The 19,387-nt window shown below is 33.5% G+C and overlaps 1 protein-coding gene across 6 annotated transcripts; it reads left to right on the forward strand.

Moving 5' to 3' along the window:
• The first annotated feature begins 1,361 nt into the window (after nucleotides 1-1,361).
• LOC138700345 (replication factor C subunit 2-like) lies at nucleotides 1,362-19,072 on the forward strand. 6 transcript variants are annotated; one of them, XM_069826904.1, is made up of 6 exons: nucleotides 1,631-1,650; nucleotides 3,347-3,458; nucleotides 7,441-7,625; nucleotides 15,291-15,419; nucleotides 17,505-17,618; nucleotides 18,903-19,072. In XM_069826904.1, exons 3-6 carry the CDS (start codon nucleotides 7,533-7,535, stop codon nucleotides 18,993-18,995), a joined length of 429 nt encoding a protein of 142 aa, XP_069683005.1. In that variant the 5' UTR covers nucleotides 1,631-1,650; nucleotides 3,347-3,458; nucleotides 7,441-7,532; the 3' UTR covers nucleotides 18,996-19,072. The 6 variants fall into 6 exon arrangements, with proteins under 6 accessions (XP_069683009.1, XP_069683005.1, XP_069683010.1 ...); XM_069826908.1 differs by lacking the exon at nucleotides 7,441-7,625 and having other exon boundaries at nucleotides 1,362-1,650; nucleotides 18,903-19,069; XM_069826909.1 differs by lacking the exons at nucleotides 1,631-1,650; nucleotides 7,441-7,625 and adding an exon at nucleotides 1,712-1,977 and having other exon boundaries at nucleotides 18,903-19,069.
• Nucleotides 19,073-19,387: the final 315 nt, after the last annotated feature.

A 19,387-nucleotide genomic window follows, 5' to 3' on the forward strand; every position in this document is an offset into this window, starting at 1 on the left:
AAGTTTATAACAAATAATTTAGGATAACAGTATTGTTATGGTGACTGGCCAGGTTCAAATTAAAACTGGCTTCCTGGACATCTGAAATATTTATAGAAAAGCACGACATAATCACATGAAATTAAAATGCATATGATATCCTACACCTTTCATGTCAGAGGTGAAACAACATTAAGCGGCAAAACATTGTCAATTTACTAGCCACATAATGGTTAATTGATTGGAATAGGGTATTGCGAAAGTACGTCATTATTTTATTTATTTTTGGTACAAGTAACATTTCTTTAAGTATTTATTTATTTTCCCTTGTACCATCAATAAAAAAACAAGCATGTTTTAATTTTTTTAAAATTATAAGTGTAGTTGCTACGACACATAGGCACATAGCACTTTCTAGGCATCTGAAATATTTGTAGAAAAACACGATAGATAATCGCATAAGATAATATTAAAATATATCCTAAACCTTTCACAGATGAAACACCATTAAGTCGCAAAACATTGTCAATTTGCTAGCCACAAATTTGTAAATTCAATGGAACTTAAGAATACTGCATAGGAACTTACGTCTTTATTGCATTATTGATTTTATTATTTTCGGTGCAAGGAATATCTTTTTTATTAATTTATTTACCTTCGTACTATCAATAAAAACATGTTTTTTTTTGTAATTATTTTAAGTGGCAGCCTTTGTATGTAAGTAGCCTACTTACGCCGTATTCTGAAGTATAGCTAATTGATTGCAATAAAACATTATTTTCGAACCGTAATAATTTACATCACTATCTGAATCTTGATCTTACCTTTGTGCTTGAAGTAATATTGAAAAAATACGCGTTACGTATAACGAAAGCAATGAGCAAACACAATATCACTCTAAAATCTCCCGCCTCCACTCTGCGTTGCCAAACCTACCCATGCCCCGGCTTGTAACTAAAGAAGGCTCTGGACATGATTAACAACGAGTCCTATAATCTCTGATCACATACGTAATCAGTGTCAGGACGTTGGTGTGCCTGACAGAGACAATTTGCTTTTCAGCAGCGATGAATTATTATTATTTTAATCAAGATTGTTAAGGAAATAGTGTTAATATTTGCTTTTATTTGTATATAAATATATTGAGTGGGTCTTACTTTTTTTCTTAATTTTGACGAATTCTGACAGATTTCCAGGTGATAGACTGACGGGGATACACTTTATGTGTTGGCGACACTGCTCTGCAGCCGTTTTTCAGGCCAAGTGCCAAATTCAGTGTTGCCAATTCAGAGGTTTTCCCACTAGATCTAGCGTTTGTCATTGTTTCGAGAGTAAAATTTATGAAGTTTGTATTGCTCTTATAGGGATTTAGCGGATTTTTTTAACACTCACAGCCGTAAAATAATCTTATTTTGCATTGCCCATATAGCTATTTAGCGGTTTGTGCATTATATCTTAACGGGGTTTTAAGACTCGAGTTGGCAACACTGGCCAAATTACAAAAAATGTTTAATTATCCATGACAAGGAGATTTAAAACGTGAAATAGAAGGAACAAGAATGATGTCGAATAAAAAGGAAGAAAGTATTGAGATTATGGTAGTAGCTAATTCCGATGAAAGTAATACAGCTTCTACGCAAGAAACAGACCAGAAGAAAAGTAACGCCAATGGTATATACGAGTTGGTCTATTGTGTAGTTGCTTATCAACCTAACCTATATTAAAGCTTAATTCTGTGTTGTTTGGGTAAAGGGAGATGTCATGGAGAGTTTGGAGACAAATGAAAATGGATGAAAATTAAACTTTGGATCTTTATTGCAAATAATTTTCTACGCAAAATACATCAACTGTTAGTATTCTTTTGATTTTTGCACACTCGTATAATTGAACTTGTGTGTTCATCTTGGAAACAAAATTCCATCTGCTATAAAAATGACATCCTCCTTTACCCGAACAGCACAGAATTGCATCAGGCATTATCAGTTTAATAATAACTAGGTAAGTTTACGTTCTGTCTGTACAGTAACAAGAGTGTTCATGGCAATAGGTTTAAATTTTTTCAGTAAAGGTGGCAAATATCGTGTAATTATTTCTGTGTTTCTCGGATAGACAAAAGAGTTCTTAGACACTTTCCCGCTCAGATTCTTGTCTTCTTTTTATCATAGGCTATATGTCAATTTTTAATTTTCACCTTTAAATTTCAGAGCACGGACACCTCCCTTCTCCCATCCTCATGACGTGTCCAAACAGTGTACTTTTTTACCTTCCAGTTTATCTTTCAATTTTTCAGTTACCAATACGTTAAGACTTATTTCCTTATTTCTTTATTCTCTTTTCTTGTTTTCTGTACTATGCTGCGAAGGTATCTCATCTCTGTTGCCTGAATTCTGCTTCGATCTTTCTTTGTCATTGTTCATGTTTCCGAAGCATTTTAAAATATGAGTTACAGATCTACATAATTTTCTTGTAGGTTACAGATAGGCCTATATCTTTATTCCATACTAACTTACTACATGGTTACATTTAAAACTAATAAACTGGGATTTGATGTTACTTTACGGCAGCCATGTCATCGAGTAGGCCTACTCGCTGTAGGCATTGTTTCGCTCTAGCAATCCTTGCTCATAGATACACAGCTTGCTTCCCTTTCACGACTGTAATGCTCCCATTGTATAGCAGGGTTTTTTCACCCCACTTTCTTGGAGCAGGTACCCCCGAAGGCTTGCACTCAGCCTCAGTCTTATTGTTCTTGCCACTCCTATTCTGTGAATGATTGTGTAGCCAAACGGCTGTGCTTTACACAAGTACAGCACGCCGCACTGTGAACTTACCCAGGCTATGTTATGGATGATGATGATGATATGTGAATTAATAATGGAGAAATGAGTCCGAGGTCCAATGCCGAAAGTTACCCAGCAATTCTGTCTCAATTGGTTGAGGGGGAAACCCCGGAAAAAACCTCAACCAGGATTTGAACCTGAGCCTGCTCGTTTCACGTCAGACGTGCTAACAGTTACTTCACACTGGTGGACATATTAATCCATACTCAGTCATCACTTTATTCCACTTTTCTAATCTTGATTCTTTCTCTTCTGTTATCTCTCTAAATCATTATGTTATGTGCATATGTCAGTGTTTTTGTATCTGCTCTATAATTTTCTCTTAAATTCTAATTTCCAGACGCTAAATAACCTAGATGTTGATACAGCGTCGTAAAATAACCCAATAAAAAAATTAAATTCTAATTTCGTATCTTATTCATTATTTACTTTGTTGCAGACGATAGCCTAGGTGTTAGGGCGCAGCTCTGTCGTACTCCATTTCTTGGCTTATGTTTATTTATACTTCACTGTATTTATATTTCCAGGATTGAAAAATTTAGACCTCAGACCTTCAAAGATATTGTGGGAAATGAAGATACTGTTGCAAGACTCGAAATGTTTGCTGATACTGGAAATGTACCAAATATTATTATTGCTGTAAGTATTGAAAGATCTGAGAATAGTTATTAACTTGTATTCTTGTGCAGTATGCATTCTCGTAGGCTATCTTTGTAACCAGTGTTATGTTTCTAGACTGGCACGAATTGGAGCCATGTGGTTATCATGGTCTAGTCTTGGCCATCTTGACAATCGCCTAATATAAGGCCGTATCTCAAAGCTCAAGTCCACACTACACACTAGTGACTAGCAACTAGGTGACTTGTGAATTACACACTAGGGTGCTTTGGAAATGTATGCTTGAAACATGACCTTCTTCATAGACTATTTTTCTAAAAACCATGACATCACGGTGCAGCACTGAATTAAAAAGGCAATGTCCTAATGCAGTTTCATTACTAATTATGTGGAAAAGATGAGGGCTTAATATATTATTGATGGCTAAAAGTGATATCTCGTATCTGTAGATTTGCAGGTGAATCAAAAGATGTTTAAAAAATTAATTTTTCTCAAAATAGACTAACTTTTTATATACCGGTACCAATAGTGTTGAACAGCAACTTGGTATGTAAAATAAAAAAAAAATAATAAAAAAGATGAGATTACACTTTATCCATATAAAAAAGTCTTCCCATATTTTCTGTAAACACATCTTCACTAAACTGGAGAATTAGCACGGTAGATTTGAACCATGCCGTTATGGTTACGACCAAATTTAACTAAATACACAATGTTGCCAACATAAGAACATGACTTTGGTCTGTGGTGTCGTTAAAAGAAGAAACTTGTTTCTTTTTCTCTCTACTTCGTTCTGAACTTTACTGAGAGATAGCACCACTGTTACTCTAATCTATTTCAATGATTTTTCCCTGGACCACCAATATGTTTGGACGACATTTCTACATAGAAGATTAATACAGAGCTTACAAACGATCTCTAGTTACTAACAGTATGGTCATCAAAATTGTGTGTTCATTTTATCTCGAACTAAAATCTCTCTCGCATTTTCTTTTGTTTCATCACGGCCGAATGCATTTATCCAGAGATTTATCTCTTCGGTATCGATGTTTCTAGTCGGTCATGGCCTTTATGACAGTTTTTGTTTCGGAATATTGCTAAACAGTAATATAATTAAAGCGGGAATAATTTCATGGCCCCAAATTTTTTTTTCATTAAAAGCTAGGTATTTTCTCTAGACCACAAATAAAACATCAACGTGCTCATAATTACATACTTAACGCTTTGGCGAACATTAACCGGAAATTTACTTTCCGTTACTTAAATGATATTCCGTGAAACACACCTTTTTTTCCCTTTATTTCATTGCTGTCTTAGTACATATGCATTTTCTTTTAGTGCATTCAAAACATCATCGTTGTACTGCATAAACTTTGCACTTGACTAATGAAGTGATTTATTTAAGAATATAGTCGTGAATTTTACTACCACTATTTCGATTGTCTTTTGTTTGACACGACTTGGTATGGCCCGGTGATTAGTGCCCAGCGAGTAATGTTGACTATCGACATTGCTCTACTGTGCGTATTATCCAGTTGTTCCCACATCTTATGTCCAGACACGGATAAAACTTTACAAGAAGATTTTAAATACCCTCTTATGTAAGATATTTGTTTGTTATTGAGATATTAAAATATTTTTTCGTTCTCCCGTAAGATTTTATATTTTTATGTACGAGATTGTTGTTAAACACCATCGATATTTTTCTGCTTTGCAATACCTTCTATTCGAGGACAAAATACAGTAAAATCCCTCGTATCCGGCACCCAGATAACTGGCAATACCAAAACAACGGCACTTTTGGTTAGGCCTATAAAAAAAGTCATTCATGCGAAAGGGAAGATTCTGACGAAGATGTGAGTGATTTTCGTGGATCACACATGCTGCATATTGTTTACTCTTTACATTGTTCACACGTGAAAACATAGACAGAAAACCCCGTTGTGTCCCTGGAGATCGGTAAGCTGTCACTTGGGCCTTGCAAACAACTCGCAGCGACGATATCTTTAAATTTACCACTTGAACTCGCCCGTTTTGAAGGGGTATTGGACGAGTCTAAATAGGAAAGTGTGAAATTCTCTGTTCCTACAGCGCGTAAAAATTTCATTCGAGTGATAGATAGTATATATAAACAAGAAGACATTAGACATATGTTAAAGGGGTTTAAATTATCGAGCGCTACTTCATCTTCATATTTGCGACATTGGCTACACTGCTCTTCACATCACATGGCCGCTATTTAAAATTGTCATAAGGTTACGAAAACGTTTAGTATTTTTTATGATATTATGCATTACAATAATTATGAACTGATGAACGTACATTACCGTATTCAGTACTAAAAATAAACATTGTACATATTTCAAAACTTTACTTTTAAATATCTATATGAAAATTACTAAATTTAAACATGGAAAAAAATGTTTGTGCGGTACAGTGTGTCTTTACATAACCTATAAACGTATTTTTCAATTATCCGGCAAAATTAGTTATCTGGCACTGGCTTTGTCCCATAGTTGCCGGATACGAGAAGTTCTACTGTATTAGTTAACTGTCCAACTTTCTGAACATATTGTAATGATAATGTAGGGAATCTAAATAATTATGTAGTTAAACTAAATGACCATTTTTATAGGTGCGAGGTATCACTTCTTTGCCATTGATATTGGTCATATTCAGTAAAGAAATGAAGGGAAAATAATCTATATTAATAATAAATCTGTAGCCGAAATTTTTCTGGTAATTTTAGATTTTCCAAAAATAATTGGTCCTAACCGCCCTGAAACCGAAAATCGCTTTTTTGAAATTTTTGTTTGTATGTCTGTCTGTCTGGATGTTTGTTACCTTTTCACGAACCGATTTATGTGAAAATTGGAATATAAATTAAGTTCGTTGTAACTTAGAATTTAGGCTATATGGCATTCAGAATATTTTATTTAAAAGGGGGGGTTATAAGGGGGCTTGAATTAAATAAATCGAAATATCTCCCTTATTATTAATTTTCATGAAAAATATTACATAACAAAAGTTTCTTTAAAAATAATTTCCGATAAGTTTTATTCCATGCAAAATTTTGATAGGACTGATATTTAATGAGATAAATGAGTTTCAAAATTACAATAATGCCATCTAAGACGGTGTAATGAAATAAAAAACAATATATAAGGGGCCTTGGACAACAACAATCGAAAGCTATGAAACACAGCCTATAGAGAATGTTTCTGTGTTTGTATGAAGTAATATCGGAAGCTAAATTAACCGGTTTGTATAATTAATTATTATTTCACCATTGGAAAGTGTAGTTTCTCTAGATGGACATAATGCTATAATGTTATTACAGTAACTTCTGAGTGAATTGAGGACAGGTAAGATTAAAATAGCTTCTTATGCACAGAAAACTTGATAGGCTATTCTGTACATTCGTTTCCTGTATTTCCTAAAATAATTTTTATGACCAAATGAGTGGTCTCTGGATCAAAATGATCGCATTTTGTTTTTTTAATACAATTTAAATTAAGTAACATTTTAAACGATTTATCCTTCTATGAAACACGAATGTTCCCTGGATCAAATGTCCTATTTTAATTATGTAATTACTTTATATTTATTTCTAATGGGTGCAGCGGAGCCCACGGGTACGGCTAGTCATTAATAATAAAAGGTAAAAGGTAAAGGTATCCCCGTAACATGCCATGAAGGCACTTGGGGGGGGGGGGGCATGGAGGTAGAGCCCCATGCTTTCCATGACCTCGGCACTAGACTGAGGTATAACACATAAATTATATTAAATTTACTTCACTCTCAATTATATTCACAGTCCTTACAAATAAGAGCCAGTTCATTAAAAATGTAAACAATACAGCAACCCAACCGAGGACATGAAATGTTTCACACAATTATAGGAATTTTATGAATTCTCTGTCACTTTTTCTGCTGCAGTTGCCTGTGTTACAGTAATAATTTTCGTTGTTGTTTCTTCACCACAATGTTGTGTTTGTCTCAGGGTAGGCAAGACAACTGCAGTTCTGTGCCTGGCTTGGGACCGGCGTTCAGCTCTGCAGTTCTGGAATTAAATGCTTCGAATGGCAGGCATTGATGTCGTGCGAAACAAAATCAAAATGTTTGCCAGCAGAAGGTTACTCTGTCATCAGGGAAACACAAAATTATCATCCTGGACGAGGCAGACAGGTATGATTCTTGTAATTGATAAACACAGTTAATAGTCTTCAGTTTGTGTCTGTGCCCAAATATCCAATTCAATTCAATTTATTTGGCCATTAGACATACAGTTTTAGGCTTCGTCAGAATACATTGAAAAACATATAAATACATTTTAAAAAACACTAATAAAAGAAACAGTAAAATTTAAGTAATACAATGAAAACATGAAATAATTTGAAACTTTTAAATTGAAGAAAACTAACTAAATTGCAATTAAACTTATTTATTAAAATACAATTTCATACAAATTTGTGTTGAAAAACTCAGCAACAGAATAAAAAGGATTATTTAATAACCAATTGTAAAATCTAGTTTTGAAGCTATTGATTGGTAATTTATAATATTGACTGGGGAGCTTATTATATAATTTCATCTCCATAATTAAAAAGTTTGTGTTGCTCTCGTGTAATCTACAATATGGAATATTAATTTGTTCACTATTTCTAATTTCATGATCATGTATATTGACCACTAATGAGTAATTGTCGATATTTTGTCGAGTGTAAAGTACTAGATCATATGTATACAAATTTATGATTGTTAAAATCCGTGATTGTCTGAAAAGTGGCCGACATTGTTCCAGATAGTTTGATTTACATGAAATTCTAATCACTTTCTCTTGTAAAATCAAGACGCTTCCAATTTTGGTTCCATTTCCCCAGAAAATTAGAGCATATCGAATTATCAACTGAAAGAAAGAAAAGTAGGTACATTGTGGGTATAACCTGGACGAAAATGTTAGATTTTTCCTTTCACATGAAAAAATCTAAAGTACAGATTTCTCATACTGAGAAATAAAGTTGGGTGTCATGTAGGATTTTTGAGGTTCAGAAAATTGTTTTGATGCTAAGGGTCAATCTTCATAGCGGCATGCTTGCAGTGTGTATTGACAGCACAGCAGGGCTTTATAATTCTATAATTAATATATAATTCGATAGAGTTATGTCACAGTAGACCAATCGGCACTTTTGTAAAAAAATGTGATTTTGGTGTCATCTGCAGGCAAATAGTTGAGACTATCTTAAAAAAATACCTGAACACATGTCTTATTTTCCATTCTCAAAATTGAGTTTTTGTTCTTGTGACAACAGACCAAGACACAGTTTATTACTGTGTAGTATTACTTTTTTCCATGCTCAGAGTTATTTGGATTTCAACACGATTGATGTTATGAATCTATAATTAAATTCAACTAAAAACCTCAGTATCTCTAAAAATTGATTTTGCTGTTTGGTCTGTTGGTTGAGTTATTTGTTATAAAATGTTTTTCCAGTTTCATATTCAAATGTAGTCGAATCTCCATACAATGAAAACCAATATAACAATAGACTCTGTTGCAACGATAAATTTGTTGGTCTCAGAGTATTTCGTAAGTATGTTTTATCCATCATTCCTTTAATGGTGAAATTTTGGACAAACTCAGATTGAATGATAAAAACATTATAATAATTATTTAATTTACTTGGTTTTTATGTTCAGTATTCCACTTTTCACTTGGTATTGCCCATTTAAAAATGTTCTGTTATTTTGTTTACTCTTACATACTTCTGTTGACCAATTCTGATATTTTGTATATAGTCTGGGTCAACTTACTTAATACCCTAAGGGTGAAACCTAACCATTTTTCCCCATTACTACATAAGCTAATGGATTATGGTGATTTTCTAGTTTGCAGGTTGAATTTTCTTTTGCCAACTTCGTTTCGAATTTCGGTACTGAAAAATACCACAACTAGTAGTGATTTTATAACTGTGATGTTGGCAGCAGTGACACAAGTTGTCAGTAGTTTAAATTCTGAAAATTCAAATTGTTCTAGATTTCTGAGCCGATTACTGGAAGCTAGTGAAATCTGAACATACTAATAATTAATTAATATCGGTATTAATATTAATACATAATAGTTATTGTATGTGTTGCTTTGTGTTGTGGTTACAATTTCAAGATTGTAGTCAGGTAGGCTAAGTGTAAATAAATATAACATATTTCGTGTGATACATGTCCTTGGGTAATCGATAGAAATACCATTTCACATTTTAATTAATTTCTTTCGTGTTCAGACTTTTATTATAAAAATGGAGTAAATATTCTAAACCAATCATTTCAAAGTGGCATTCGTTTTCGGAATTCATACTAATCATTTCACGTGATCACACAAAATACATTTTTAGGTTGGTTCTCGTGATTCGTAAGTTGTGTAATCAAAGCAATGAATTTCATGTTGTCAGACAAAATACATTTTAATATTAGATCATTCACTAATCTACTAACTACTAACATAATGTGCAAGAGGTCCAGAAGAAAAATATACTCTTTTACAAATTATTGAACCTTTTAGAAAACACCTCCCCAACATAAAGATGAGATGTGGTAAATAAGTAAGACATCGTTATTGTTAATATTATGTACTGTATTATTAAATGATATTTTGTTATTGAAGTGTTGTATCAGTGGAGAATTATGTTGTGTCAGTGAAGTGTGTTGTGTAAGTGAAACGTGTTCCTGTCAGGGAAGCTTTATAGTTTATAGTGGCAGTGCAAAGTATTTGAACAGTGAAATGTTTTTGAAGTGTTAGTGAAATCTGGATAGAATCAGTGAAATGTGTCGTAGTTCCAGTGCAGTGAGTGAGTTGGCAGCAAAATGAGTGTAATTTGAAAGGTACTTGTGCAGATATGAACATATCATACTCGTGGGTTTTAGTTCGAACTTAGGGTTAAGATACAAATTAGATATACTTTAAATGTAATTTTAAGTGATCGTGCTTCATTTAATTTAGGATGTTCCCTGTTATTATTATTATTATTATTATTATTATTATTATTATTATTATAAATTATTGTTAGTATTAATTATCAGTATTATTATTAATTTTATTTTAATTAATAAGTTTATTATTGTCATTATTGAGTGTAATTAGTTACCACTGCCACCGGGTATATACCCATTGCAGTGTGAATAAATACATTTATTATTATTATTATTATAAATTATTGTTAGTATTAATTATCAGTATTATTATTAATTGTATTTTAATTAATAAGTTTATTATTGTCATTATTGAGTGTAATTAGTTACCACTGCCACCGGGTATATACCCATTGCAGTGTGAATAAATACATTTATTATTATTATTATTATTATTATTATTATTATTATTATTATTATTATTATTATAGTACATGGCATTGTGTGATTTTATCCTCTTTTGGTGATATCTAGTTTTAGTTGGCAACACTGAAGACACGGCCAAATTAGTCAGTCTTACATGATCCTCAGTATAAGTAGTGTGTTACAGTAGAACTCTACCTGCTTCAAGGACAAATGACCGACCTTGAAGTGGTTTAACGTCTCTAATATACCACCAGAACATTGATTATACTTAAAGCAATAAGAAACATATTTGTTGCTGAAAACGGAAAAGCCAAAAGACAGGTACAATCACTGATTAAAAAAAAAAAAAAAAGAGCCTGAATGTTAAATGAGTTTGTAGGCCTACTTCAAAGAATAATCAAATGGTGAGTAAATGTTATTTCATGGAATGTAATGTTGTTTTATACTATGTTCTTCAGAACATAAATATGGGTAACATTGCATAACCACTCAATATAACAATAACCCTGATATAACAGTAGGCCTACAATTTTCCTGGTCCCCAAAAAAAATTGTTGTTGTTGTTTTCTAATGCCAGGCGTTTAACAATAAAGTCATTTGACCTCTTGCACTCAATATTTTTCAAAGATATTATCATGGTCAGCCACTGAAGCACAGATTTTGAGGTGTTCCGAATCCATTTCTTGGTTTGAGTTGCACAATGGACAGTTAGGGGACTGATATATTCCAATTCTATGCAGGTGTTTGGCCAAACAATCATGGCCTGTTGCCAATCTAAATGCAGCTACAGATGATTTTCGTGGTAAATCGGGACCAAAAAAATTGTATCGAGGTTCGACTGCATAATTTTTTCATTGTAAATGTAAAAGAGTGGGTGACAACAGGCACCATTGTCAGATTTCACAATTAATTGTTTTATCTGTTATGTTGACGGAGGGCGCTCAGCAGGCATTGAGAGCTGTACAGTCGCACAACAAGATTTGGTTTGGCTTGTAATAATAGTGAGAAAATCATAGAAGCCGTTCAGTCAAGATGTGCCATGCTGCGGTATGGTCGGTTGTCTGATGCCCGGGTCTTGGCTAAAGTTATCGAAGTGTGCCAGAAAGAACAGGTGAATATATTCATCACCAGGGAAAGGATTTATATGTAAATACATATTTACTTATAAAGCTAATATAATTTATATTTTGCATTATCTTTATGTTTCACAATGTGTAGGGTTGAAAAATCCTACTTTTATTTTCCATATTTTTCCATATTTTAGAGTTTAGTACATATTTTCGTTAATTTCCATATATTTTCCATATTTCATATAAAACAGTCCATATTATATTAGGTTTAACAATAAAACAAAACAAAATTCCATTAACTTTTAAAAATACATTTCAACAATAGAGATTTAAACACATGTTCAGTAATCCCTTTAACATCAGAGTTATTTGAAAATTAGCAGTCCTATCAACAATGGGAAAGTAAGTTACAAAACTGTATTAATTTAATTTAAAATTTTTAACAGACTTCAGTTGTGCAGCTCAACAGTTAAATGCCAGTCAGAGTACACATAGGTTCAGTTTTGTAAATCATACTATAAAGACGGTAAATATGCCAAAAGTACGTCATTCAGTCAATTTAAAATCAAAACTAACAAGTTACATTTCAGAATTTAAAGAAGATGGTTTATCAACTGACAATAAAATATTATTTTGTAATTTGTGTCAGTGTGCAGTATCATCTACACAAAAGTTCCTGGTGCAACAACACATTACAACTAGTAAACATCAGGCCAACAAACAACTAAATTCCAAGCAGAGACAATTGTTTTTAACACAACCAACAACATCGAATGTAAGATCTGAGTTTAACATCGACCTGTGCCGTTCTCTCATCTCTGCTGATATTCCTCTCTACAAACTAAAGAATAAGGTCTTCAGGGAATTCCTTGAAAAATATACTCAACATACAATCCCGGATGAGTCAACACTTAGGAAGACGTATGCTCCATCCATCTACGATGAGACAATACAGAAGATAAGAGATGAAATTAAAGATAGTTCAATTTGGGTTTCCATTGATGAGACTCCCGACAAAGAAGGTAGACTTGTTGGTAATGTAGTTATCGGTTTGTTAAGTGAACAATATTCTGAACGAATTCTTTTACATTGTGATGTTCTAGAAAAGTGCAATAACAAAACTATAGTTAAACTGTTCAACGAAGCTATGGGTATCCTGTGGCCAAAGGGTATTATGTACGATAATGTGTTATTCTTTATTAGCGATGCTGCCCCTTATATGGTCAAAGCTGGACAAGCATTATCTGTTGTATATCCTAAATTGACTCATTTTACTTGTGTGGCGCATGCATTTCATCGTGTGGCAGAAGTGGTCAGAGACAATTTCCCTAAAGTAGATTTGTTGATTTCATCAGTGAAAAAAGTATTTCTCAAAGCTCCCAGTAGAGTTAACGTGTTGAAAGAAATGTACCCTGAAATTCCATTGCCACCAAAGCCAATTTTAACTAGATGGGGTACATGGCTAGAAGCAGTTGAATATTATGCCGAACATATAGACTCTATTAACAATGTTCTCCTTGCATTGGACTCTGAAGAAGCAGTCTCAATTGATACTGCGAAAACAGTTACCTGTGACATAAGTGTGAAGAATGACTTAGCTCACATTCAGCATACATTTTCATGCATCATAAAAACGCTCAAAAGTCTCCAAAATAGGCACCTTTCACTATCTGAAAGTTTTGAAATTATAAATAGTACTGTGGAACAACTGAATCGTGGTAGAGGTAAAGTTGCAGATGCAGTAAGAGCTAAGGTGGACACTGTACTTTCAAAAAACCCTGGATATGAAGAACTACAAAAGGTTGTTGCTGTGATGAGTGGTGAATCAACAGTGAAGATTAACTTGGACTTATCCCCAGCAGACATTGTGAAATTGAATTATGTACCAGTTACTTCTTGTGACGTCGAACGCTCTTTTAGTCAGTATAAATCTATCCTCAGAGACAATAGAAGAAGATTCACTTTTCAGCACTTGAAAGAAATGTTTGTAACCTATTGTTATGGTAACAGACAATAAAAATTGTGTTTTGTTGAAACTACATTGGAAGATAAGGTACGTCCATTATATTTTTTGTTTAGTTTGATTAAAATGTACCAATATTTAACGTACATAGTCATTTTTTTATAATTTTAAGTCCATATTTAATTCCATATTTTGGTAAAAATCCATATTTAATTCCATATTTTGGTAAAAATAACTACATATATATTTACATATTTCATATATTTTTAGTCCATATAAATCCGTTCCCTGTTCATCACTGTCTAGATAGTGAATTTAATGATATTCAATTCAATTTATTAGGCCATTAGACGTACAGTAATAGGCTTTGTCAGAGATATGTTGAGAAACACAACTATAATGAAACAGTAAAATTTAATTAAAACAATGAAAATACGAAATGTTTTGAAACTCTAAAAATTAATGAAAATACTTCACACTTAATATATTACTGTAACAAAATATAAATAAATTTATTTATTAAAATCAATTCCTTGCAAATTTGTGTTAAAAACTCACCAACAGAGTAAAAAGGACTTTTTTTATAACCAATCATAAAATATAATTGAATCAGTCTGAGCTAAAAGGAACTAAGTCACTTTTTACAACCTTTCAGGAGAAGCAAAAAACATTCCACTAGTAACACACATATTATATTTTTATGTTATAGAAGACAAAAGAATATTTAAAAGTCTTAGTTCTTTCTTCCACCGTTCAATGCACATGACATCTGTTGTTCAAATTGTTGCATAACCCATTGACTTAGTTCCTTTTAGCTCCGACCGATTCAATTTTAAAGCTATTGATTGGTAACTTACAATATTGACTGGGAAGCTTATTGTATAATTTAATCCCCATAACAGAAAAGTTTATGTTGCTCTTATGTAATCTGCAGTATGGATTATTAATTTGTTCACTATTTCTAATTTCATGATCATGTATATTGGCTACTAATGAGTAACTGTCCATATTATGTCGAGTGTAAAGTACAAGATCGTACATACATATACAAATTTATAACAGTTAATATCTGTGATTGTATGAAAAGTGGTCTACAGTGTTCATGATAATTTTATTTACATAAAATTCTAATGGCTTTCTTTTGTAAAACCAAGACATTTCCAATTTTGATAACACTTCCCCAGAAAATTGATAATTTTTGTTCATTCTTATCTAGAATTTCCTCATTGGTTTCTTTATTGTATCTGCTTTTATCCTGCGACATTACGAATACAAACATTAGGGAGTGTATTCTGTCACTTGTGTGTCACCTATTTGAAGTATATTGGTGACAGTCTTTGAATCTTGAGTCACTGTTGTTTGCAGGTTAATTGTTCCAGAGACTCAAAACAAATGTAGAGTTCGGAAATGGAACATCACTGGAAGAAGGAGAAAAATACTTCCAGAGTAGCCCTCATACTTAGAGTTGATGAACTGTTAAATCTGTTGCAGATCTCATACACAGAAGACGGGTTAGCAGCGATCGTGTTCACTGCCCTGGGAGACATGAGACAGGCACTGAACAACCTGCAGTCCACGTGCAATGGCTTCAAACACGTCAGCAGCAGGAATGTCTTCAAGGTGAGTGGCAGTGAGCACACTGGTGGTAACTTGGAACACGCACCGTAGGGATTTCAGTGCTAAAATTTATATTTTTTTATATTAGCTCCCCTAATTATTAAAGAAGAAAAGTCATTAAAAAGTTTTTTGTAGAGAAAAAAATTCTGCATCCATTTGTTTTATTAAATTAATATTTTTATTATGAGTGTGTTCGGAATTAATTAAAATTAAAAACTACTTATGGCCATCTTTAATGAAAGCTTAATTACAGTAGGTCATGGATAACGGATTTTTTTTTGTTTAAAATGAAATAGTTTAGGATCCAATCAGTTATGATAAAATTTAAAGGGGAAACAAATGAATGTGACATCAGTGTGAATTCATTTTTTAGGTTAACAATGAAAATACCGATGTTTACATTATTTCAGTAATTCTTTCAGATTCTAAAGCTGCAATTCAGGGAATATGCTCAAATGCTACAAAGAAGTCAACAAAAATAAGAGAATGCTACAAAATGTTAACACAACTCCAAAAAGTTAATAAGATTGTCCGTCTCCAATGGATTCCAGCACACTGTGGAGTCATGGAGAATGAAACCGCAGACACACTTGCAAAGAAAGGCACAACAATAAAACAAAAGTCTAAATTTAATTTCTCATATTCCTCAATAAAACGCTTGATCACTACAAAATTTTCTCATTCATACCTACAAGAAATAGAATCAAATGCTAAAGACAAAAAATGGATTACACTACTTTCCAACCCAGATATAATCCCCCAGAGACCAAGGAAAACAGCAGTTGCACCCTTCAGACTATTGACAAATCATGACTGTCTAGCAAGTCATCTCTACAGAATAGGCATCTCAGCTTCATCCATATGTGTCCTGTGTAACGATCCAGCAGAAATGAATGAAGACAACTTGCAGACCTGTGAAGCATTAAGATCAGAAGAAACTACAGTTCAAAAGTATTGGAAAGCACGACTGCTAATGGCTTCATTGCCAGATGCAAGGCACTAGACAACAACAACATTATTTCATGGTAAATTAATAAATCATAATAAATGTTCACATGACTGCCTGCTGGATCTCATCTTATGGCTATCGCATGCTATGGCTGAGCCATAAGATGCAATCCAGCAGGCAGTGGTTCAAATAGACCTCCATAGACCATTTCAGGTTTATGAGAGCAGATTGAATGGAAAAAACTTCTTAAACGAATAATATCAGGCATTTTCCATATTTATTATTACAATATTTATAAGGTTTTAAAATTTGAAGTGACTTTTGAATGGTCCTATAATAGCCTTATTTAGGTACAATATCTACGAATGTAGTGTGATAAAACCGATTAAATGAGTTACATTTCTGTAAACTTAATAAACTCTATACAGTTCAGTAGATACCGAATCCTATGTTTTGATGGTATATACCTCATTTTCACTATAATATGATCACAGTTCTTTGATTAAATATATGCCTGCTGGATAAGGATACACCTTCTTCATATGTACATCCTCTTCTGGAGAAGGAAATGTTGCAACGTTGTGTTGATGGAAACATTGAAGGCTTACAAGGTATGTTTAATTATGTTGGAAGTCTGTGTGAAAGTGATATTCTATATACCAGGGCAGAACAAATATTGGGCACAAGATCGCCACTGTAATGAAATATTAATCTGGCATTCTGCTGGAATATATTATGACATTATTTGGTATGCCCAGATGTGTTTTGTTCTTTGTGCATGCATAATTCTACTCAGAAGTTATTTCTGATTTTCGTGATTTTTGGAGTTCAGATAGGAGAAGGAGAATTTTTTTTTGGCGTTTGATTTGTTCTCTATCCTTCCAAATTCTAAATAAAAAAATACTTGATTTTTTTCCTTTCATCCTACTTGGGTATATGTACGTGAACGACCACAAATATTATCAGAAAATGCAGGCTCCAAATTTCTAAAATTTTTGTTTTCCCATCTTTATCATTTACTTTGTTAAGCACAACTTTCCTGCATCTGTCACCATATTAGTGGGCCTGATCTCTCCATCTCTTTGCTTCTCGTTCCCTTTCCTCATCTTCATGTTGTAAATGTTCACTTCAATTTTCAGATAATATCTTCTCTGTGGAAAGTTGGATATGCAGCTGAAGATGTAATCGGCAATATATTTCGGGTTACTGAAATCATGCAGATGCCTGAGGAACTGAAGCTGGATTTCACAAAGGTTGGTGCAGCTTAATGTTGTTCAGTTTCGACCACCATGTGTGTCCTGTTACGATATCACTGCAACTCTTGCTCCCATTTTGGTATTTTATAATTCGTTGTGTTCGTCTGTTTGTCCATGTGGTCTGTTAAAGTTTCACGCCATGCTTTCCTCTGCTGGATTCTTGTCTCTTTCGAACTGAAATGTTATATTGTAATTTATTTCATTTACTCAATTTTCCAAAATAAGCCATGTACTCCAGTTTTGAAAAGAAGGGATGGGAAATAAAAAATAAAACAAACGCATATTACTTACATAATTACAAATGGCTTTTAAGGAACCCGAAGGTTCATTGCCGCCCTCACATAAGCCCGCCATCGCTCCCTATTCTGTGCAAGATTAATCCACTCTCTATCATCATATCCCATCTCCCTGAACTCCATTTTAATATTATCCTCCCATCTACGTCTCGGCCTCCCCATAGGTCTTTTTCCTTCTGGCCTCCCAACTAACACTCTATATGCATTTCTGGATTCGCCCATACGTGCTACATGCCATGCCCATCTCAGACGTCTGGATTTAATGTTCCTAATTATGTCAGGTGAAGAATACAATGCGTGCAGTTCTGCGTTGTGTAACTTTCTCCATTCTCCTGTAACTTCATCCCTCTTAGCCCCAAATATTTTCCTAAGCACCTTATTCTCAAACATAGTTTCAACAAATGTACTCGCGACAAATTAAAAACAATTAAATACAGTTCAGTTAACAATAAATTTTATCCTGGAACAAGGTCCTCCAGTTTTATGCAATTTTCACTTGCATAAAATTTACGGGCTATTGCATGATTTCCATGTTCCTCCACATCTTTGATAATTTTAAGTTTTTCGCTTCAAGGAAAGGATCAAAATCTCTTACCTTTATTGGTACTCATTTTCAGAATTGAAAATATGAGGCGCACAAACTATACTTATCACACTTAAACTTGATTCTGACACATGTACTACTGCTAATCCAAACGCCATTTAACAAGCGAACAATTGAAATACCCGACTGGGATGATAATGGCATGCACTGTCACTTGAGGGCAGGAGGAAAATTGGGCAATGTTGCCAACTTCATTTTAAGTAAGCTGTGTACCCGTATTTTTTACTTGTGTATATCGGAAGAAAAGTACGAGAAAATACGGTAATATGAAAAAAGTATTTGTCACCTTTGTAGTAACTCATTCTTCATTCAGTTGTGTTGAAGTTGGTGCCTTTTGTACAGAATGATGTGTAATTGAATCTTGACATGTGTGTCCTGCAGGAAACTGGAACGACTCGCTTGAGGATAGTGGATGTTCTTACAAGCCTTCTGCAGCCAAGAGGCCTGCCAGGTGGCTATGGACGCAACTGCTAGTGTGTGTAAGTGAAGTCTATTCATTTTCTTACATACACAATGTAGTATTAGTCTGAAGTAAAATGTTTACGTCTGTCACTCTTTCCTCAAGACAAAAAAAGTTGTATCTGACATGATGTCTGCAAATGTTCAGCTGTCTGCGCTCTTATAACAGGTACACTGCAAAAGAAATGCTGATACGAAATTATGTCATTTTCCGAGAACTTTAGAACCATGGCAAGGTGGAAAGCAATTTTCCTGAGATTAGTTTTTTAAAAACATGTAAATACTACTTTTATAACATGTTCACGTTATTATTTAATATGAATTGATTTTAAATTATTTGTATACTTTTATTTACGCAGAACCACATTGTATTCTTCACCTGACATAATTAGGAACATTAAATCCAG

Source organism: Periplaneta americana, chromosome 5 (assembly GCF_040183065.1).
Source record: "Periplaneta americana isolate PAMFEO1 chromosome 5, P.americana_PAMFEO1_priV1, whole genome shotgun sequence".
Classification (NCBI taxonomy): domain Eukaryota; kingdom Metazoa; phylum Arthropoda; class Insecta; order Blattodea; family Blattidae; genus Periplaneta; species Periplaneta americana.